The sequence below is a fragment of the Schistocerca americana genome, chromosome 8 (assembly GCF_021461395.2).
Source record: "Schistocerca americana isolate TAMUIC-IGC-003095 chromosome 8, iqSchAmer2.1, whole genome shotgun sequence".
NCBI lineage: Eukaryota > Metazoa > Arthropoda > Insecta > Orthoptera > Acrididae > Schistocerca > Schistocerca americana.
The window spans coordinates 374,465,086-374,488,801 of NC_060126.1; the positions used below are offsets into that span (position 1 = coordinate 374,465,086).

General features: G+C 43.8%; 1 protein-coding gene across 3 annotated transcripts in view; it reads right to left on the reverse strand.

Annotated features, from left to right (window-relative positions):
- The window catches only part of LOC124545370 (prolactin-releasing peptide receptor-like), an 835,248-nt gene that overhangs the window by 269,732 nt on the left and 541,800 nt on the right, over positions 1-23,716 (reverse strand). For 2 of the 3 annotated variants that reach the window (XR_006967612.1, XM_047124280.1), the window contains exons 4-5: positions 20,605-20,753; positions 4,782-4,900 (exon numbers count right to left, since the gene is read on the reverse strand). Coding sequence is in view for 2 of the 3 variants with exons in the window: in XM_047124280.1 (XP_046980236.1) it covers positions 4,782-4,900; positions 20,605-20,753 (268 nt within the window). In the remaining variant the exon portion in view is untranslated. Of the gene's footprint in view, positions 1-4,781; positions 4,989-20,604; positions 20,754-23,716 lie in introns of all 3 variants that reach the window. The other variant, XM_047124281.1, reaches the window with a different exon arrangement.

Below are 23,716 nucleotides of genomic sequence, written 5' to 3' on the forward strand. Positions count from 1 at the left end.
CGCGCAATTGCGATACACACGGTGTCTGGATGGCGCAGCGTTTAACGCAACTGATACCAGGTTAGAATCACGATCCAGCACACTTTTTCACTCGTCGCCTCTGATTCCGCATGAAGTACCAATTCAGCTGACATCAGTAGTTTTTAGAAATTAAGAAATTCAGCCATCAGTTGCAACGTAAAATTTTCTTTTTAGGTTTCATATGTTTCGATGCCAATAATGGTATCTTCTTCAGAACAAAAATTAAATTATTTTGAGGGCCAAACGTTGGCAATGTCACAAAATATAATTAATTTTTGTTGTGAAGAAGATACCATTATTGGCATCGAAACCTAGGTAAACTAATTCAATTTTACCTTATATCTGGAGGCTGAATTTCTTAATTCCTAAACAATTCACGGTTGCTGAAGCGCTGCACTATGTTAAAGATCAGTAATTTTTTTCTCTTTCCTTTCCTTTCTCGCCCCTCCGCCTCTTCCTTCTTCAATTTAGGTAGAAGTTGGAGTAATTGCTTTTGATGAGAGTAATGTCTTGTACAAGGACAGGACACTGAGCGTTGTAAGATATAAGTATTTGGAGTTACAACTTATAGTAAAACATGAGGTGTGGTTTAAAAAGTGCCGTAACGGACACGGCACGGTTTCATTTTCTTTGTGACAAACATGGGACCGGTGACACCGTCGAGCAGGTCACTGGACGACGCAGGGGGCGCTGTTGTCCTCGCCTTGGTTAAAGTGGACGGATTTGCGTCGCCCGTGGGGCGTTCTTCCTCGAGAGATCGATTAGACGTCAACCAGCAGTGTCACACCGGGCGTCATTGGTTCAAATGGCTCTGACCACTATGGGACTCAACTGCTGAGGTCATTAGTCCCCTACAACTTAGAACTACTTAAACCTAACTAACCTAAGGACATCACAAACATCCATGCCCGAGGCGGTCTTGCGGTTCCAGACTGCAGCGCCTTTAACCGCACGGCCACTTCGGCCGGCCCGGGCGTCATTGTTTTGGTGCGAGGGTCTCTGTCTGATCTGTTGACTTGGGATATCACTGTGCCAATACGTCGGTGATGCGTCCATGGAATGTCCTTTGGTTCCACCTGTGACAGTTAAAGATTTTCGGATCGGTTTTTGTTCGAAGCAAGCTGATCAGAGGAGTTGCGTTGTGTCCGAACAGTACTCAGTTACAGGCCCATGTAACTATTATTAAATTATAATTCAAATTTTGTTTATAGCAGTTTGAAGAGAACCTCTAAATAGGGCTTGGGCGTTGGGAAAGTTACTGGGCGCAACATGTTTTGCAAATAACGTCCACGGTCGGCTATAGAAGTCTGAACCTGGTTACTTTTATTGGATAACACCTTCTGAAGATTTGATTATAGTATACTTCACATGAACGTAATTATTTCGGTTTTTAACTCACAAAGCGTGCGTGGGCGATTGCCATGCGCTATAGATTTTGCTGCTCCCCAAAGGAAAAGGTCCGGTGAAGTGAGACGCAGTGAGCGAGGGGCCCTGGGAAATAACGCTTTCCCCAAACAACTCTTACAGAAGACGCGTAGTGTTGTTAGCTACGTGTACAGTTGACACAACGAGTAGTTTATTTCGTCTTCCATCATGATGCCACGTATAATTAAGCAATATTCACTGTTCATGGTTTCTTTAAAATTTAAAGTACCAATAACGCAGCCTACACACCAATTTTCTGCCCATGTAATGGCGACTGAACCACAGCACGAGGATTCTCCGTTGACGATAGTCGTGTGGTTTGTGTGTTAAGATGAGCAGAGATGTGGAAACAGGCCTCGTCAGTATGGGAGGTCACATCTAGGACATCATTGATATTCTTTTCAATAAGAAATATAAACCATTTGCAGCAGCGGATTCGTTTTCCATGATTCGCATCTTTCAATTATTGCACTACTGTCACCTGTATGGGAACGATTTCAGTGTTTGCCTAAACGTTTTATGCGCGGTTGCAAGCCCGGTATCTTTTTCTTGTGCCAACTTCCACGGCGAGTGTGCTAGGCTCTGTTGCATGGAGTCAGTTTTTGTGCCTTTAGTTTAGGCAGCCTTCCATTTCATTCGACGAACCGCATTACGATGAAGTACAGCTGTTCATGGGAATTTTCCTCTTGCACTAAATCCTGCCTTTATCACCGTGTCGAAACACATGTTCAACAAGAAAAAACAAAGGCTGCCTGGTTGAAAATATCATAATTTAAAATTAAATTGAACATGTCGTATTCAGGAGCTTTCATCAACTAATCCAAAGAGCTAAATGTTACGCAACAGTAGAACTAATTAGAAAACAATCACGTACCTAATAGAAAAAACAGTATTGCCAGTTTGTGATCTGACCATTTTGTTCCGAAAGCCCAATGTAGGCCTAATCTACATCCGTAGTCCGTAGTCCAGTACACAATGACTTTACGTACATAGTTAACAATCAGTGCTTCATTTTATTAGCAACTTTTGGATAATATGTAACTAAAAATGAAGCTGATCATTTCTTGTGTCATCGGCTTCTCGCTGAATAGCCGACTCTCAAAGCGGTTGGCGCTAAACAGTTTAGCTTTGTAAAGAGGGACCGAAATTAAGGCTTGGAGGATTGCGATGCACGTCGAATGTAGCGACTATGCGAGAAATGCATGGCATAAGTGAATTCGGAAAGTGAAATCTTATTTGTGAGTTGGTATCAATATTTACAACTACGTTTGAAAGTAAGAATGGTTTTTTTGTATATATATAATAATAATAATTATTATTATTATAATTATTCGTAGCACAACACGCACAACACGTAATTCTTGTAGGCGTACGCATTACCACGCCATAACAGTCAACACTTCTCCATTTTGTCTGATGCATTGTGGATACTAAAAAGTAGATATCGTCCCTATTAACTTAGGAACTAATTATTGCAGTACGAGAGAGAATTAGCCAGTTTTCAGTAGTTCCATCAAGGCCTTATAATAAAAGCAGCTGACTCCATACCTTCGTTCTACCTCCGTGCTGTGTTGGTGTGTTGGTACGATCACATAAGTTAAGGATGACAAGCCAGTGGGCATTTTTAGAAATTTTGTATTTCGCTTTCTTACGGAAGGACCCATTTATGCTCACATCACGACCTGTTACTACAGTACAAGTGGCCGTTTTTGGTCATAGAGAGAAGGGAATGTAACACCCGCTCTGATGACTAACATATTCAGTCTCGATGCTGAAATTTTATGTCTGCGGGGAAAACCGAAACATCCGAAATCAAGCTGTTGCTCTAGCCGAGTGAGATTACTTTTGTTGCCACGAAAGGCCTCATCCTTAAGGCAGTAATTAAAAAAAAAGCACTCCGTCATCAGGCCACAAGTGGTCCATCCTCAATGAGGATGCGGATAGGAGGGGCGTGTGGTCAGCACGCCGCTCTCCCGCTCGTTACGATGGTTTTCTTTGACCGGAGCCGCTACTATTCGGTCGAGTAGCTCCTCAATTGGCATCAAGAGGCTGAGGGCACCCCGAAAAATGGCAACAGCGCACGGCGGCCTGGATGGTCACCAATCCAAGTGCCGGCCACGCCCGACAGCGCTTAAATTCGGAGATCTGACGGGAACCGGTGTATCCACTGCGGCAAGGCCGTTGCCCCAAGGCAGCAATAAGTAACAGACATTTTGCAATAATAAATTAACAATGCGCGAACACCAGATTTTATTATATACATATAAAAGTCTACTCTTCAGCTACTTTTCTACACAATCGCCACTCAAATTGAGGCTTTTATCATACCGTGGCACAAGCTTTTCAGCACCGTTTCTGTAGAAATCTACAGCGTGCGATTGTATTTTGGGAACTCACGAAGCACAAAATTTTGGGTAACCGAGCTTAACCGCCACAATACCATGCACCTAACTCAGCGGAGTTTAGAGAAAATGTAGCAAAAGTTCCGTAATCGTTAAAGAACGATTTCTAAGAGTTTTGTCGTTGAATTTCATCAACAGTTCGTCAGTGATAAGGCTTGGCCTACTACTGCAGCTCTCTTCGTCAACATTGGTACGAGCATTTTTAAAACCAAGGCACCGTCGCCTCACACGGCTTTAACTCATTATTCCTTTTTTCCGTACACATCGCAAAAGTCACGACAAATTTCGGTTGGTTTGCAGCTTTTTGCTAACAAAAACCTAATCAAACAACGCACCCCACAAGTGGTGGGATTTTTTCTGCTGCAGCGCCTATTTTAACACATCACAGAAAGCCACGCAGTAGAGACAGATCACGCGCTTCCACAGCTGGATACATCCTTAGTACAGGAACTTTATATTGCCAAGATGGCAGCTGTAGCACCGCCAACACCGCGATGGAACAAAACGTCTGTTACGTTCTACATAACCCTATTATTATTACATATTCTGTACTTTGTGTTTTAAATCTTAGAGAGTTAATTTCCATTCTTATAGCGATTTTAGTCTGACAGTTTATTATTTAGCGAATTTAAACTTTCTCAGGGTAGTTTCTAGTTCAAATACTGATTTCTTAGTATGTAGCAAATAACCTCAGCCAGCACAGATATACTATTTCTTTTTGTTTAATATTTAATAAGCCACTTTCGAATTATTGGAAAATACATTACGCAATCATCCCGGTCCTCTCACTTCCTCTGCCCGGTGCCCAATTTCAACTAACACCTCAGTCATACCAACCACATCGTAATTCTGAATAGTGAACTTTCGGCCACTGTCAACAAAACATTGAAGTGGCGTTTTCGTTAGTAGACTAGATGGCAGCAGTGGACTCACCGATCTTCTCGGTGACGATGGTGACCCTGAGGGCGGCGGCCATGGGGGCGGCGAGGGCGGCGCTGAGGCACCAGATGGCCGCGATGCTGAGCCGCGCGCGCAGTTTGGTGGGCCTCGCGCTGCAACACCAACACCGAAAACACCAACACTGGCGCCTCTGCCACTCCACAGCGGACCTAGCGTCTCCCGCCCCGCCGCAAATCTCACCTACAGGGCGTTGGACAAAAATGTGAAACTATCGCGAGTACTGCATGCTGAAACATAAATACACATGCTAATAAAGATAGCAGGCTTCAGTGTCGTACACTGAGGTGATGAAATCGTGGGATACCTCCTAATATCGTGTCGGACCTCCTTTTGCCCTGCGTAGTGCAGCAGCTTGACGTGACATGGACCCTACAAGTCTTTGGTTGTCCACGGCAGAAATATTGACCTATGCTGCCTCTAAAGCCGTCCGTAATTGCGAAAGTGTTTCCGGTGCAACATGTTGTGCACGTCGAGAGATATGGGTGGCCAAATACGAACAAATCGCGAACATCTCTGGCCCGGTGATACGGTACATTGTTCCCCATAAAAATTCCATCGTTGTTTGGGACCATGAAGCCTATGAATGGCTGCAAATGGTCTTCAACTAGACGAACATGACTATTTCCAATGATCGGATCAGTTGTACCATAGTGCCCAGTTCATCCCGTGTAAACACGACCTACACCACTGTGGAGCCGGTACCAGATTGCACAGTGCCTTGTTGACAATTTGGATCCTTAGCTTTCGTGGGCTCTGTGCCACACCCTAAATCTACCATCAGCTGTTACCGTCTGAAGTGTGGACTCTTCTCACCAGGTCACGATTTCCTAGTCGTCAGCGGCCCAACTGATACGGTCACGAGACCAGCTGAACGCCGCAGGCAATGTCATGCTGTTAGCGAAGCCACTCGCGTCGGTCGTCTGCTGCCAGCGCCCATTAACACCCAATTTCAGGGCGCTGTCCTAGCGGATGCGTTCGTCGTACGTCCTACATTCACTTCTGCGGTTATTCCACGCGGTGTTGTCTGTCTGTTAGCACTGACACCTCTACAAAGATGCTGCTGCAGTCAGTCGTTAAGTGAAGGCCGTCGCCCACTGCGTTGTCTGTGGTGAGGAGTAACGCCTGAAATTTGGTAGTCTCGACACCGTGGATCTCGGAATACTGAATTCCCTAACGATTTCCGAAAGGGAATGTCCCATGCGTCTAGCTCCAACTACCATTCCGCTTTCAAGGTCTGTTAATTCACGTCGTGCGGCCACAATCATGTCGAAAATATTTTCACATGTATCACCTGTCTACAAATGACAGCTCCACCAATGCACTGCCCTTTTATACCTCGTTTACGTGGTACCACCGCATCTATACATGTGCATATTGCTATGCCATGACTTTTATCACCTGAGTATACGTGACCATGAACGGCATCTGTGCAATGTACCCTATACATTGCCGATATCAGTCGTGGTAAGAATAGCGCTCCATGTAGCTGTGAGTGTATTATGTCGGAGCTACGTGAATTCGAATACGGGAAAATTGTTGGTATTCGTACGGCTGGTGCTTTCGTAACCAAGGGAGCACAAATTTTTTGTATTTCAAGAGGCAGCATACCCAAGATTTAAACCACGTATTGAGAAATCGAGAAAACATCATCGGCAAAGTCACAACACGGACGATAGCGTTCGCTGAGGACATCGTTACAGTCATATGAAGACAACTGCGACAAAAATAACAGGACGACAGCAGAGAAGTCGTTGCAGATCTGAATGTCGCACTCGTGAAGCCTGTCAGCGGAAAGACAACACAAGGGGAGCTCCAGAAACGGGGAATTTCAGGACGAGCTGGAATTTCAAAACCAGATACCAGCGATACCAACGCCCGCAACGTGGAAAACTGGTGCTTTAGCAGTAAAACCAGGACTAGGGAGCAATGGAAGAAAGTAACTTGGTCGGATGGGTCCTTTTTCAAACTGTTTCCATCTTTTGGCTGAACTTACGTCCCGGGAGTGAAACATGGCGGGCGTTCGGTGATGATTTGGGCAATAATATCATGAGATTCCACAGGTCCCATGACTATTCTGCAACGCTGCATAACTGCCATCGATTATGAGACCATTTTGGCTGCTCTGGTCCATCTCATGATACAATTTTTGTTCCCCAAGGTAATGGTCTGTTCCAAGAGGAAAAGGGCCCAGATCATACAGCTCGTATCACCACGCTTCAGATAAGCAATAGTCTTAAGCCTTTTTAATTAAGCGAGCGCCGATCAAAATGCACTGGATGGTAGACGGCCAGAGCCGAGGTAGCGTGCCGAAGGGTTACGATAAGAGCCGAGTCGGGCGCGGTAGGCCAGTACGGTGCCTTCCAAGAATGTGAAGACGGAAGGGCGCAGAAAAGCCAGCGATAGTTTAGGAAAACGACGCAGCATCCACAGGCCGACACCCCTTGAGGACAGAGAAGGTGGACTGGTCCGACCAGAGACTGCCAAGGGGTAAAAAATGTAGTTCGTTTGTAAAAACTTTGAATTAAAGCAGAGGGCCAGAGTAAAATTTGCAGAAGAGTTAAAATCAGAAGTGTATTTGGGCAGAAAGCAACAGGCAAAGTATAAAGTAAAACGTGTTTGTTTTAATGGCAGAGATGGTGGCTGACGTCACAAGCAATTTAGTGGTGGAGAAGGAGCGCACAACTCGCCATTTTTGAGGACTAGCGGTTAGACCGGGGAGCGGTACGGATGGCCGGCGATTGCGCTCCCGCAGGATTACCAACTAAGCTTTGCTTTGTGGCTGAATCTGCTTAAGACCGTCACAAAGTAAAGTTCGCGTAGGTGGTGAAGTTACGCTGATTTTGAAGGAACCTTTATCTTAATATGTGACGATTACTGAGGTATAGACGCCAATAGTTAGCTGAGCAAAGCTTAGTGCAAGCAACAACACGACAGTCATTGAACACGGTAAATCAGCTACTGTGCTCGTTCCTGCTGGTGCAGATTCGGTTTTTGTTTTGTGATAATGATCATTATGGCCAGTTGCTTATGTTCACGCTTAATTTTATGTGGGGTATCAAGTGTAAGTAAGGACTGAGTTCCGTGGCATCCGGTAGTACAAGATTCTGGCCTTGTGCAGTAGAAGACCCACGTGGCAGCTGACTGCTTCATATCAGTACGATCACAACTGGGATTAGCCTGACTGAGACGACAACAAAATGAAATCGGTATACGACAGTGGTCTAAAACCCACTTAGAGGCGCATATCCGTCTGACCGCTATATGGCTGGATTCTGGTGTGCAAACTTAGATTTTGCAACTTGTGTCGGAGGATTTTGAGGCTGATACAATTACTCTTATCAGAGGTGCGTGTCATTATTTAGTAGCAGCAGAAGTCCTCTCCAAACCCTTAGTACTACGTATTTACAAAGTCCAGAATCCACAGGATGGCGAATAACGTACGAGCGGCTAAACTGTAGGTGAGGGCAGGTAAGATTACAGGTCGAGGAAGTGTGGAGGCTGCCTACGCTGCCTCCGCGCGCGTAACTCACACAGATGACCTGCTACGCACCCCTGTAAATCTACCGCTTACCGTACCAGACAGTCCAAGCGGTCAAGTACGTTATAAGTTAGGGTTTGTCATTCTTCAAAGGGAATGTTACAAAGTAGTACTTCGGCCTAGGGAATGTTACAAAAGGATCACCAATTTAGTATTGGGGGGAAGCATGCAGGGTAAAAATAGTAGAGGGAGACCAGGGGATGAATAGAGTAAGTAGCTTTAGAAAGATGTAGGTTGCAGCAGTTACTCGCAGATGAAGAAGCGTGCACAGGACAGAGTAGCAAGGAGAGCTGCATCAAACCAGTCTCAGGACTGAAGACCACAACAACAACAATGATCTCTTGCTTTCTTTATTGTTACTACAACATACCTCCGTTTCGCACTACAAATCAGCATGTTACAATTAAAAACTGAATAAAACAGGACAATTTCAATTTTCCATAGCAGACTGGAGGATAGCTCTGTACAATAAAAATTTTCGTAGATTAGGTGGCCGTTTATATATCCTCTCACCGTTTTTCGACGGTTCACAGCTTCTAGTAACTAGGAGAATCAAGAAAGACAGTGATCGCGTATGTAAAGAAAGCGAACGTTATGAGAACGCCCGAGATGTATGCAACACATCTAACATACAAGTAATGCGGGTACGAAGTTAACGAACGAAAGCTGCTAGGAAATCTACCCTACTCTACAATTACTTACTGTAGTCTAGGGTAGGCCGCGGTAGTTCTACTCCTCTAACAGGGCGAAAGGAAAGATCAAGTAAAAACTGTCAGCGCCTGTTTGACGATGGTTTCTGAGTACTTTGGTACAAGTGCGGTGTTGTCTCCAGTGCATAGTTAGCGAGTAGTCACAATTCGTTTAAATTCTTACTCCCATTAACATTTATATCTTTTTTCTGGATTTATATACATAAGAGTGTAAATGTCTGCATTGTGCGCCCCCTTTGGAAACAAATTTGTTCAATTCACAAATGTTACTTACGGTTGACACTGTCGTCTTGACATACATAGTGATATACAGCAGTATGAAGAGTTGACAGATCGGCTCTTCGTGTAGGGGTTCTCTGAACGACGTTATGCTAAACAAAGACAACCGCTCACAGTGCTTTTGTATCTGAAGATTGTTCCATTACTCGGCGTTTTACACTGTACGTTTTGATGATCACATACACTACATAATCAGAAGTATCTGGACGACTGGCTGAAAATGACAAGTTCGTGGCGTCTTCCATCGGTAATGATGGAATTCAGTGTGATGTTGACCCAATATTAGCCTTGATGACAGCTTGTACTCTCGCAGTCATACGTTCTATCAGGTGCTGGAAGGTTTCTTGGGGAATGGCAGCCCATTCTTCACGGAGTGCAGCACTGAGGAGAGGTATCGATGTCGGTCGGTGAGGCCTGGCTAGAAGTCGGCGTTCCAAAACATCCCAAAGGTGTTCTATAGGATTCTGCAGGCCAGTCCATTACAGGGATGTTATTGTCGTGTAACCACACCGCCACAGGCCGTGAATTATGAACAGGTACTCGATCTTGTTGAATGATGCAATCGCCATCCCAGGACTGCTTTTCAACGCTGGGAAGCAAGAAGGTGCTTAAAACATCAATGTAGACCTGTTCCGTGATAGTGATACGCAAAACAACAAGGAGTGCAAGCCCCTATCATGAAAAACAGTACCACACCATAACACCACCGCCTCCGAATTTTACTGTTGGCTCTACACACGCTGACAGACGATGTTCACAGGGCATTCGCCATACCCACACCATGCCATTGGATCGTCACATTGTGTACCGTGATTCGTCACTCCACACAACGTTTTTCCACCGTTCAGTCGCCCAATGTTAACGCTTCTTATACCAAGCAAGGCGTCGTTTGGCATTTAACGGCGTGATGTGTGGCTTATGAGTAGCTTCTCGACAATGAAATGTAAGTTTTCTCACCTTCCGCCTAACTGTTCTGATACAGTTAGGAATTCCTGTGTGATGGTCTGGATAGATATCTGCCTATTACACATTACGACCCTCTTCAACTGTCGGCAGTCTCTGTCAGTCAACATACGAGGTCAGCCTGTAAGCTTTTGTGCTGTACGTGTCCCTTCACGTTTCCACTTCACTATCATATCGGAAACAGTGGACCTACGGATGTTTAGGAGTGTGGAAATATCGCGTACAGACGTATGACGCAAGTGACACCCAATCACCTGACCACATTAGAAGTTCGAGAGTTCCGCGGTGCGCCCCATTCTGCTCTCTCACTATGTCGCTGTTATGGAGTACCTGGCAGTAGGTGGCAGCATAACGCACCTAATATAAAAAAGTGTGTTTTTGCGGCTGTGCGAATACTTTTGATCACACAATGTATTACCGCTTTTTTCACGGCTATGATGGTATTTTCACAGTAACGCAGATAACTGGGGTACAAACCAAGTAAGCAACTACACTATTGTACTGTAACGAGATACAAGAGCCCATGGGGCCTAACTATCGAAATAACGTAGAATACTGTCCCTGTTCATACTACATATAAAAAGACTCGCTTTAATAGTGTACATTTTGAACTCTGGTTATTGGCATTTAATTTATACCGAATTTCACGATGAGTAAGAAAAGCAATAAAATGAGGCCTAGTTAGAATACTACCGTGACATCAGGTCACCTGGAAAAAACCTCAGCAGCGAATAGTTTCTGCTCGCCATATGCTATTGTAGTTCGTGTCGAGTTAGCATACACAATTAAAAAGTAATTGGTTTCCTTCGGAACTGAGCAGTTTCCTGGTACAATTTTAACTACCATTCTATAACTGATTCGCCACGAGACGAACAAATAATTCTAGCAGCCCCTCCCACAAACAACGGGATACCGTTACCTACTCGACAGAACTCAAAAGCAGACGAGAAGTACGCGAGATCAGACGATTTCACGAACCCCTGCAGCCATTAAGTCGAGCTCGTAAACAAACATATTCGTCGGGGTAGCAATTTCGAGATCTTCAGGCTGAAGGATGACAGGACGGCCGCGACAGCCGCCCAGGCTTTCGCGAGCAGCGAGCGGTAGAAACCTCACTAGCTTCCACTGCCACGTGGCAGTTAAAGCTACTGCTGCCTTCACCTAAAAATACCTTGCACTGGCAGAAGAGCCTGTTTGCGTTTGGCAGAGCAGTGACTTATCACATAAAAATATGCTCTGGGCGCTCTAAACTCCTTAATTACGGTTCCAGTTGGTCGATTTCATTACATATTGTTAAATATAATTTCATGTTATCTACTACCTACTGAAACCAGACTGAAGTTCTCCGAGCACAAAAATCTTTAATTACGGTTCCAGTTGGTCGATTTCATTACATATTGTTAAATATAATTTCATGTTATCTGCTACCTACTGAAACCAGACTGAAGTTTTCCGAGCACAAAAATCTTTAATTTAGATTCTTTATCGTGTTCTGATGCTGTGTCTCCTAGAGGAAAGGCAAGCTACTGTCGCCACATCCTGTTTTGGGCAATTATAGCCTTTAAGACCACACACATTTCGTTATAAATTATTAACTGAGAAACACAGTGTTTTGTATTTACTTAATCCAGTTTCCTATTATTCCATCTCCTCCTCCCTCCTCTCTTCATTCATTTCCTCCTTCCTGCTCTGTCTGTCCATCTCGTTCTTCCCGCTCTCTCTGTCCATCTTGTACTTCCCCATCTCTCTGTCCACCACCTTCTTACCCCTCTCTCCGTCCATCTCTTCCCCCCCCCCTCTATCAATCCATCCTCCTCCTCTTTATCCACCACTCCTTCCTCTCTGTCTATCGTCCCTATCCCTATCTGTCACCTCCACACCTTCCCCTCTCTGTAAATTTTCACCACCATCTCTCTCTGTGCACCTCCTCCACCCTCTCTTTCTGTCTATCCTCTGCTCCCACTCTCTCCGTCCACCTCCTCTTCTTTCCTTTCTGTGTCCATCTCCTCCTCTTCTCACACTCTTTTCATCTCCTCCTCTTCCCTTTCTCTGCCCATTTCTTCCTCCCATTCCGTCTTCATCTCTTCCTCCTCCATCCCTTTCCCTCTCCTTTCCTCCCCCCTGTCTCTGTTCACTTCCTCCTTTCTGTCTCCATATCCTCATCTGTCCTCTCTCTGTGCATTTCTACGTCCCCTATCTCCACTTGGTGTGCCTGTCTCCTCTTTCCTTCTGTCCTTATTCTCGTTCTCACTTCTCTATCTGCGTTATCAACTCACCCTCATAACAGGCTGATAGTTCTTGCTCTTACAGTATTTCTATCCAAACTAATATGTGTACCAATATATCAAACAAATTTCATTGAAATCGTTCAAGGGGCTTAGGATTACCTCTTTCCCCATGGTATTGCTCGTACACGCATATTTCATGTACACACTGATCAGCCAGAACTTTATGATCACCAACCTACTACCGATATAAACTGTAGCAGGTGACAGCTACATCACCTGACGAGGAATGACTGCTAGTCAGGCACACTCACGGTGCATGTAGTAGCAGTGAGAGTGGTGTTTGTGTGTAGAATAGGAAAGATGCGCGATGTATCTGAGTTTAGCCAATGGCAGATTGTGTTGGTCACTGAGGTGAAACAATGTCCATCCCTCATCACAGATGTTGGACGAGGTGAGCTGGGCAGACTGGTAAAACAGGATAGGCGGCGAACTGTGAAAAAACTAATATCAGTCTTCAATGTTGGGCAGAGTGCAAGTGTGTTTGAAGCAGTAGCACACCGAACACTTCTAACAATGGGACTCCGCATCCAACGACCCATGCACGTGTGCCAATGTTAACACTATTACATCGGCAACTACGACTAAATGGGGCATGTGATTATAGCAGTAGACGTTGGCGCAGTGGCAGAACGTTGCATGGTATGATGAATCCCGATACCTTGTTCATCATGCCGATAGGTTGGCAGGAATCTGTCGTCTTCCGGGTGAACAGTTCCTTCGCACCTGTACTGTGGAACGGGGCGAAGCTGGCGCCGGCTTCGTTGCGCTCTGGAGAATATTCAAGTGGGCATTCATGGATCCAGTGGAGCTCGTGCAAGGCACTATGAGGGCGAAGGAGTCCCTTCATTGGTTGCAGACCGCGTACACCCCTTCATGACGATCTTGTTTCGCAGTGGTATTTTTGAACAAGGTAATGCGCCATGTCACAAGGCCAGGAGTGTGATGGAGTGGTTCACGGAACACAGTGGCGAGTTCCAGTTTATGTGTTGGGCCCCCCAACTCGACAGACCTGAATTCAATTAAAGACATCCGGGAGTGCTTGAACTTGACTTCAGAGCTCATCGCCCATCTACCCGGAATTTCCGGGAGTTAGGTAAAATCGTGTGCATTTGTGGTTCCAACTCCCTCCAGTGACCTACCAAGGACTCACTGATTCCATGCCACGACACGTCGCAGCTGTTATCCGTGCCAGAAGTGGACGTGCCGACTTTTAGGTAGGTTGTCATGATGTTCTGGATGATCAGTGTATTCCGCACATATTTAACATACTTCACGCGTATTTGTACACATGTATGTCTAGCGAATTTATGACGTCATATCCCCTGAACTATTTACTGTGTAATGGTATAATTTTAAAGGTACATCCAGTGTTATATGTGCGTAAAGATCATTTAAAACGTCATTCTTCATGCGGTAGTTTTGCTGCAGGAACAGCGAAAATGTTGTAAGCGATAAACTTTTTTTCTTTCATCATTTTGTGGGAGTCTTCAGCGAGAAAAAGTTTCGTAAGGGTTTGAAATTATTTGCAAAGTTTTTGGCGAGTCCGGTCTTATTCTAAAGTACTGGATAACTGAAGTATGGGTATTCTCGCATCGTGGGCAGCATTGCTTTTTCACCCTCACTCCCACCCTTTGATAGATGGATGGTTGTTACCCCCATAGCAATTCTTTCCAGAAAGAAAATGATGTGTGATTGATATCGGTCCATTGGTTTAGGAGGAGACGAGAAACATACATAGATACATACATTTTCATAATTTATGTGGATGTATGGGTGTGGGTTTAATATGAACTATAATTTATTTGTGATTTTATGTTATTTGCGAGGACAGACGAGAGGTACTAAACAGACAGTGATCGTGTCACAGTGCAGAACTATTGCCCGTAAATTACGCAGGTCGTGATTATTAATAACGAGAAGTTGGCAATTTTCCCTATGACGGCATTTACTGTTGGAAGACAGCTCTTTGTGCCTAGTTGTAACTGTCCTTCCGCACACTTATCCACCAGAAGGGCGCCAGCGAAACAATCCTGACCGTTAGAGAAAGGCACTGCTAGCACATCTGTCTGCAGGAGGGCACAGTTGTATACCAAAAATATAGACTTCCGCTTAGTCGGTTGGTTTCCCCGAAACGCGAGGTATTAAATGAGTCCCGCAGCAAGAGGTCTGTCTCACTTCGACTCCATTTCTTCTGCAGTCTAGACGCGTTACTGTGGCTGGTACAGCCTCAATAACGCATGATCCTACAGTTTATGTGCCGGGTGCTACAGACACCAATAGGGCGATCTAACAATACTGGTTAGTCGGAGAATCGATACGTGGTTTTGTTTCCCGTTAGTTTCGACAATCCGGCCATCAGAAGTTGCGATGGTCACTCATAATTACGACTGCACGTGCACCATAGACGCTTCCATGCCACTGCTACGACAATCTACCTCGTCCTACTTCCGCGTGCCGTCATCGGCCCGTATCTCTCTGACCGATCTCTGTCGCTCGCTCTCACTCAAGTATTTTATTTCTTTCTCTTCTAATCTTTCTCTACCCATTATGCAGTTTAATTGGCTGATCAAGAGTTGTGTCATGGTCCTGTAATTACTGTCTTGCATCCAGACAAATTCATTACTGATTTAAGCGGCTTTTTACGTTGTATTAAGTTACGTTATTTCTGCACTTGTGGCCTTTTGAAATTATACCTTCGAAAAGCAAAGTCGTATGGCATGGTTGCATGAGAGACCTCGAAAAGCAGATTCACCTGCGTGTTAGTCAAGGCTTTCCGTTCCCTTCACACGCAGTGTCACCTCTCTAGTGAGAAGTGTAGAGTTGTAAGCGAATCTGTAATGGGTGCGTGTGCAGTGCAGTGTCATGTTTGTTTTGGACTATGACGAGAGAAGGCAGATGTCACCCATTCAAGCACTGACCACGTCTGACAAAGTTTAATCTCGGTGATCTGACGAGAACCGGTGTACTCAAAGTGGTAATCCTGCTGTCAGTATGCCTGTTTAGTCTGTCGTCGACTGTTTCCTCAACAGACTTGTGCTACCCCCTTCTGTCCTTAATCCATCATCAAGTCGTATCTACTCCCCTGTGGTGGTGTGGTCGAATCAAAACCTTGGTAGTAAATGAATCTGATGCTTTAGGCACGATCAGGAAACGAAGTAGGGTGTCCGTTTCAAAGGCACACAGCTGGGATCGCAGACCACCGCCTCAAAGTGCGTCTTCGATATCGTGTTGCAGAAACCTTATCAATGAGTTGTGTTAACTGCTAAATATTCGTACGTACACTATCATCCGTATCACATAAGAAAACACTGGATAGGGTGTAGTTGATTTGGTGCAGAAGCCTATGCGGTGCATTCATCTGCTGACAGTCCTGCTATAAGTGAATTTTTTAGGCCCAGAATTCAAATCGATGGCTATCTGACTACGGAGACGACGCGACGTGGCGTCCGCTGTCGGCAAACTCTTGTACTAGTCCTATGTGCCGATTTATGCCTGTCTAAACATTGATATTACAATGCTGAAGATGAACAGTTGACACAAAAACCCATGGATGTCGCAGCATTTATCACGAGTCGTTAAATACAATTAACACGTGATGTGCTTCAATTTTCGTTGCACATCATTCCGTAATTCACTACTCAGATATCGAATCTACACATGTGCCACACTTCATACCTAGTAGCGCATTCGGGAATCACTCTCGCCATATCTTCAAAGTACTTAACTTCCAGCTGACCTGTGGTTTGGGGGAAGCGTCTTTGATGATGATGATGATGATGATGAGGTCCCATACTCTGAGCGTAGGGAACGATGCGGGAGACCTGCACCGCCGACTAGGCATGTCCTAGCGGAGGTGGTTTGTCATTGCCTTCCTCCAACCGTAATGAGGATGAATGATGATGATGAAGACAACACAACAACACCCAGTCATCTCGAGACAGGGAAAATCCCTGACCCCGCCGGGAATCGAACCCGGGACCGCTTGCGCTGGAAGCGAGCTGCAGACTAAGCCTATTGGACTATTAATTAAAACACCAGAGTCCTGGGTTCGAATTTAGTTTGAATTTTGAAGAAAATTCATCAGAAATGGTAGCCGAAGACTTCCAGTACAAGGAGTCAGCCTCGTTCTGCCAACTACCTTGCTAATGAGGGAGGAGGATTGGACAGATCTTCGGGCCACCTTCGTGACCTTGCAGTTGGCAGTTGGCCCTAAAAGCTGAAGAATATATAATCATCAACGGCATCAGGTGAGAAGACAATGGAAACCATTCCACTAAAGACACGTTATGTGTATCTGTATGGCATATGCCCTTTAGTTGAAAAATCTCTCCATTGGCAAAAGTCCCTCTTCTCCGAGGAGGGACTGGCAAGAGGGAGGTACCCAAGATGAATAACAAAAGAAAAGGTAACGTTTTAGGAATGGCAGAAGTCTGACCGTGATAGGGAAGATTAAAATCAGAAAATGGACATCTAAAGGTCCAATAAAGAGGAAAAAGAGAGAACTGCGAATAAAAACACAAAGGAAGTCCTAAAAGACTTGTCTCATCACATGATAGTGACTTAATTAGACAGGGAAAACATGGCGGATGTTCTATTATATTCATAATATAGAAAACTTGCGATGCATTAAGGCAACAGAGATGGATTACATTCCATCAGGATTCGTCGTGAGATGAATATAAGGTAACACCAATAGCAGCAGAAAGTGGTGTAATGGAGGCAGGCTGTGTTATGAACAGGAAAGTAGGGCAGAGACTTCTTTCCTGTGAGTAGATTAGTGATACAGTTGGTCTCATCAGAATCAAAAGCAAACGATCGCCAAGTTCAGGTATACATGGATAGCAGGAGAAGAAACAGAAGGCAGACTTACAGGTGGATATAGGCTTGGCAGTATGAATGAGGGAGGAGAAAATCTAAAGATGCCCCCCAATCGATTTCATTTAGTACCACCGATGACACTGTTAAAATATCTCAAAATCAGGTCATATACTTGGAAAAGGCCCGGAGATACGGGAAAATTCCAGCTGGGTTACATCGTGGTCAGACAGAGATTTCTAAATTAGACATTGGTTTGCAAGGCTTACCCGAAAGCGGATAGAGACTCGGATCAATATTTGGTATTGATGAAGAGTATACTGACGTTTAAGACAATCGTCAGGAAGGGCAAACGTAGACACTTCTGGTAGTAAGGTACTGAAGTACAGTGAAGTGGTGAGATGCGTTTGAAGTTCTCTCGGGATGTAAGTAATGCTACAATGAATACCACAATAAGTATTTCACTTGAAGAGGAATATACATCGCTACGAAGGGCAATCATAGATGCTGGACGGACAAACATAGGTCCATGGAAGGCAACAGCGAAGAACACTTGGTAACAGGATAAATTTCGTAAAAATTGTAACACTGCTCGGTAGATCGTTAGGAAAATTTTTTCACTTGGTGTTCAGCAATTCACGTTTATAGGTGCGTATCGAGATCGTCTAATCATTAGAACATCTAAGGAGAAAAGTGGAATTCATCATGTGCAGTACGGTGTTGTGTATATGAAGAATTCCACCTTCCTTAGATTTTCTGAAGATGAGTTAATCTCGAAACACACCAATAAACGTGAATTATCGAACACCAAGTAAAACTTTCTAGCGACCTAATCAACAGTGTCACTAGTTATAAAAAATTTGTTGCACAATTGTCACAATTCTCCTACGTGACTTCATGTTGCATCTTAAAAAAAAAAGAAGAAATACTTCCGTTGATCGAAAAAGAAGGAAATATGATAATAGGAACAGACGAGAAATTAAGTAACTTAAGAATGAATTAAATAGGAAGAGAATGAGGCCTAGGCGAAATGACTGCAGGAAAATGTGAAACAATCGGAAAATAGTACTAGTGTATTTTGAAAGTTAAACGCAGAGGAGAGAGCAAAAGGCTGGAAACAGCAGACTGAAGGCGTCTGCGATGGGGATGATGATTATTATCGGGTCTGGTGGACGCATAAGAGCAAGGCCGTTAGCACCAGCACCAGAAAGTAATGAAACGAGTATAGAGGATTATCACAAAATCACAAAAAAGAGAACTGCAAATAAAAACACGAAGAAAGTCTTGAAACACTTGTCTCATCACATGATAGTGACTTAATTAGACAGGGAAAACATGGAGGATTTTGTACCATATTCACAATTTAGAGAACTTGCGATGCAATAAGGCAACAGGATTGGATTACATTCGTTCAGGAGTTCCAAAATCATTGGGGGGAAAAAAGTGAACGTAATGGTGCAATACGTTAGAAATGCTGAGATAACTAACAATAGGCTCAGTACGTAGAAGAATTAAGAGGAAATTATATAAAAGCAAGACCAAGAACAACGTTCGCCAATTAAAAATGCCGCAAGATAGGGGGACAGTCTTTCGCCCCTAACGTTAGACGCAGCAATAACGGAAATAAAAGAAACTTTCAATACCGGCATTAAAATTCAGGGTGAACGTATATAAATGATAAGATTCGCTGATCGCATGCTCATCCTCAGTAAATGAAGAAGAATTACAAGTTCTGTTGAATGGACTGTATACTTTAATGAGTACAGAATAAGGAGAGAGAGTAAATCGCACAGTAATAGAAATTTTATTAGCGGACAACTTAATATCTAAATTGGTGACAACGAATGATATGAACTTAAGGAAGTCTGCTATCGTCATAAGCTTCAATTTGAGGAAGCAATCTGAGAATGTACGTTTGTAACACGGCATTGTATCACAGTGGATCACGGACTGTGAGAAAATGAGAAAACAAGAATCGAAGATTTTGAGATGAGGTGCTATAGAGGGACTGTGCGGATTATGTGGACTGGTAGGATAGTTAGGTTTAAGTAGTTCTGAGTTCTAGGGGACTGATGACCTCAGAAATTAAGTCTCATAGTGCTCAGAGCCATTTGAACCATTTTGAAACACTTTGATGCTATTAACTAATTGTGAATTAGGTTACGCATTTCTGTATCAGTGGCCAGAAAAGTTCGTAAATTTCTAATTACCTACGAAATGATCATTTAAGGAAAGTAAATTCTGAACGCCAAGCTTTCCAAATCTGGACGAATATGACAGACTTCCTCTGCTCTGCACATGTTTCACGTTTGGGCACCAATTCTCCCCCTTTGTCGCTCAGTAGCACCAGATGAGATATTTCACAGCATGGCAGCATCGAGAGACAGTAAAAAAGAGCAATACAGTTCCTCAAGCAAGTGCTCTTTTCTCCGTTGTATAGATGGGCTTAAATCCGCAAGTAGGTCTTTCCAAAAGTAAGCTCTCCTTTTTCAGACTAAATGAACACACAAGGTGATTCAGCTGCCCCTACCTATACGTTTTACGTAATCCCAACGGCTTCAGATACCATATGCAAAATTTTCATGTTCTCTCCCTCGCTAAGTGCAAACTATTGGAAAAAATGGACTGGACCTTTTTGTAGTAAATGTTACGTAGTTAAATTTTGTGATGGAATAGATTTTCACTAGAGACCGTAATTTTCGTATTACTCGAGAAAAAAGCCTACAAAAGTGACCTTGAAACTCGTTTTCTTGAATAACTTGAAAACCGTGGCTTCCAGCGAAAGTATATTCCAGTGCAGAATGTATCTACATAAAATTTGTTGCAAATGCTCTGTTCATTTCTGTAGGGCTAATAGTTTGGATGTAGCGAACGAGAGACTATGAAAATCATGCGCTTGGTTTCTGAAGGTGTTGCGGGCTGCATAAAACCCATAGGTAGGGGCTAGTGAATCAACCAGCATTTGTGAAAGACCACAGAGTCATATGTGCTGCTCCGATTAGAGGGCTGTGCCAGAAACCAGTGTATCTTATTGGGGTAAACGCATTATGACAAAGAAAGAAAGGTATGTAGAATAAAGATGCCAACAGACGTAGAAAACAGTTATTGGTATCCACATTCTAAGAATTATTCACCAGCCATAATTTTGCTTCCATGTCTATATGATGGACTACAGAAACTAAATGCACAATTCGATGACTCACCTGAGTGGGTTGAGGATGGCCCGGTGACGATCCACGGCGATGGCAGTGAGCGTGAAGATGCTGACGTTGACGCTGAGCACCTGCACGAAGGGGCAGAAGGCGCACATGAAGTGCGGCAGGTTCCAGCGCTGCAGCAGCGCCGCCTGGAACTGCACCACAACACACCACTTGCTCACTCGTCCTCCTCTTCTGACACACACCACACCATACCACACCAAGACGGAGGAGCCGTGACTTCCGCATCATTATCACTACGAATCGTTTCTACGAGCGTTCTGAACGCCACATTGTGGTGGGATGAAACGAAAAATAAAATAATTGTACAAAAATCTCGACGAGATGATGCTGTTATTTGGCTTATGGCACGAGATTATTTAATCCACCATTAATTAATTTCAGTTTTCTTAAGTTACCGACTACACCAGTCACAAGAGTAATGTAGTTTAGAAGGAGTTAATAAAACAATGAGGTCCAGAGTGAAGTTCACGTCCTAAGTCATCCCAAAGATATTCCATTCCGTTCAGCTCGGGCTGTCAAGCTTTTTTCAGGGCTGCTATTATCCACAAACTATTTTTGATGTGGAAAACAGCCATTGTTTCGGGTTACTTGAAGCCATTCTCAAATCATCCAGACAGACATAGCGGTAAATCCCGTAACAGCATGCAAACCATGTTACGATTGTACATACACGTACATCAAAATTAAGATTTGATGAACTACTTCACTTTTATGTAAGTGTATGTACAACCTTAACATGGTTTGCATGCTGTTACAGAATATACCATTTTGTCTGTTTGCATGATTTGAAAGTGAGTTCAGTTGACCGGAAACCAGTCATCAATTAAATAAAATTACTAAATCCTACGACCTAGGCTGTTTTCTATGCCAAATTGGTTAATACAAGTTGCTGTCCCATTAAAACCCAGCTACATTTGATGACAGGACTCCAGGAATTCGTCAAATCCAAAGAGTTCCATTTGATTGCCAAGGGTTATAGCGTGATTCATCACTCCAGATTACTCGTTTCCTGTCATCCACTATCCAGTGCCGCCGCTCTGTACACCACCTTAAGCGTCGCTTAGCACTGAGTACGGAAATGTGTGGCTTTTGAGGAGCTGCTCGAACTTTGTGCCACATTCCCTTTAGCTCTCTACGCATCTGGAACCTGATCGCATTTTAGAATTCACAAGACACTCCTTTCATGCAGTTTATTACCACCACGCTCCACAATGTATGACGGCCCCTATGTGCCAGTGCATGAGATGTGTCTAGTTTTGGTTTGACTGTGACTGTTCACTTCAACAGTCACATTACCAACAGTCGGCTTGGGCAGCTTGAGAAGTGTTGTTCATCTACATCTACATCTACTTGGTTACTCTGCAATTCACACTTAAGTGCCTGGCAGAGGGTTCTTCGAACCACTTTCATACTACTTCTCTACCATTCCACTCTCGAATGGCGCGTGGGAAAAAGGAACACCTAAATCTTTCCGTTAGAGCTCTGATTTCTCTTATTTTATTATGACGATCATTTCTCCCTACGTAGGTGGGAGCTAACAAAATATTTTCGCATTCGGAAAAGAAATTTGATGATTGAAATTTCGTAAATGTATCTCGTCACAAAGAAAACCACCTTTGTTTCAGTGACTGCCACCCCAACTCGCTTATCATATCAGTGACACTCTCACCCCTATTGCGCTATCACATGAAATGAGCTGCCCTTCTTTGCACTTTTTCGATGTCCTCCGTCAATCCTACGTGGTAAGGATCCCACACAGCGCAGCAACATTCCAGCACAGGACGGACAAATGTAATGTACGCTGTCTCTTTAGTGGGTTTCTTACATCTTCTAAGTGTTCTCCCAACAAAGAGCAGTCTTTGTTTCGCCTTCCACACAATATTATCTATGTGGTCTTTCCAATTTAAGTTGCTAATAATTGTAATTCCTAGGTATTTAGTCGAATTGACAGTCCTTAGATTTGTGCGATTTATCGTATACCCCAAATTTACCCATATGGATGACCTCGCACTTTTCTTTGTTTTGTGCTAATTGCCCCTTTCCGCACCATACAGAAAATCTCTCTAGATCATTTTGTAATTGGAATTGATCGTCTGATGATTTTACTAGACGGTAAATTACAGCATCATCTGCAAACAATGTAAGGGGGCTGCTCAGATTATCACCTAGATCATTTATGTAAATCAGGAACAGCAGAGGGCCTATGACACTGCCTTGCGGAACGCCAGATATCACTTCTGTTCTCCTAGATGGTCTATCACTACGAACTGTTACCTCTCTGAGAGGAAATCACGAATCCAGTCACACAACTGAAATGGGACTCCATATGCATGCAATTTGATTAACAGCCGCTTGTGAGGAAGGGTATCAAAAGCCTTCTGGAAATCTAGGAATATGGAATCGATCTGAGATCCCTTGTTGACAGCACTCATTACTTCATGGGAATAAAGAGCTAGCTATTTTGCACGAGAACGATATTTTCTGAATCCGTGTTGGTTATGTATCAATAAGCCATTTTCTTCAAGGTGACTCATAATGTTCGAGGACAGTATATGCTCTAAAATCCTACTGCAAATTGTCAGTGATATGGGTCTGTAATTCAGTGAGTTACTCCTATTTCCTTTCTTGACTATAGGTGTGGCCTGTGCTACTTTCCAGTCTTTAGGAATAGACCTTTCGACAAGTGAGCGGTTGTATATGATTGCTAAAAAGGCGCTATTGTGTCTGCTTACTCTGAAAGGAACCTGATGGTATACCATCTGGACCGGAATACTTGCCTTTCTTAAGTGATTTGGGTTGTTCGCAACAACTAAGATATCAACTTGAAGTTTCACTGATGGATTCGTTACTCTGGTGGCACCTCATGACTAGACCGCGTTGGAAGCAACTCAGCTCTCCTGATGGGTTCCTTCTGCAGTTATTGCTTCTGCATCAACAACACAATATTTCCCGCATCCTACGATCGCAGATTCGAATCCTGCCTCGGGCATGGATGTGTGTGATGTCATTAGGTTAGGTTTAAGTAGTTCTAAGTTATAGGGGACTGATGATCTCAGAAGATGAGTCCCATAGTGCTCAGAGGCATTTGAACCAT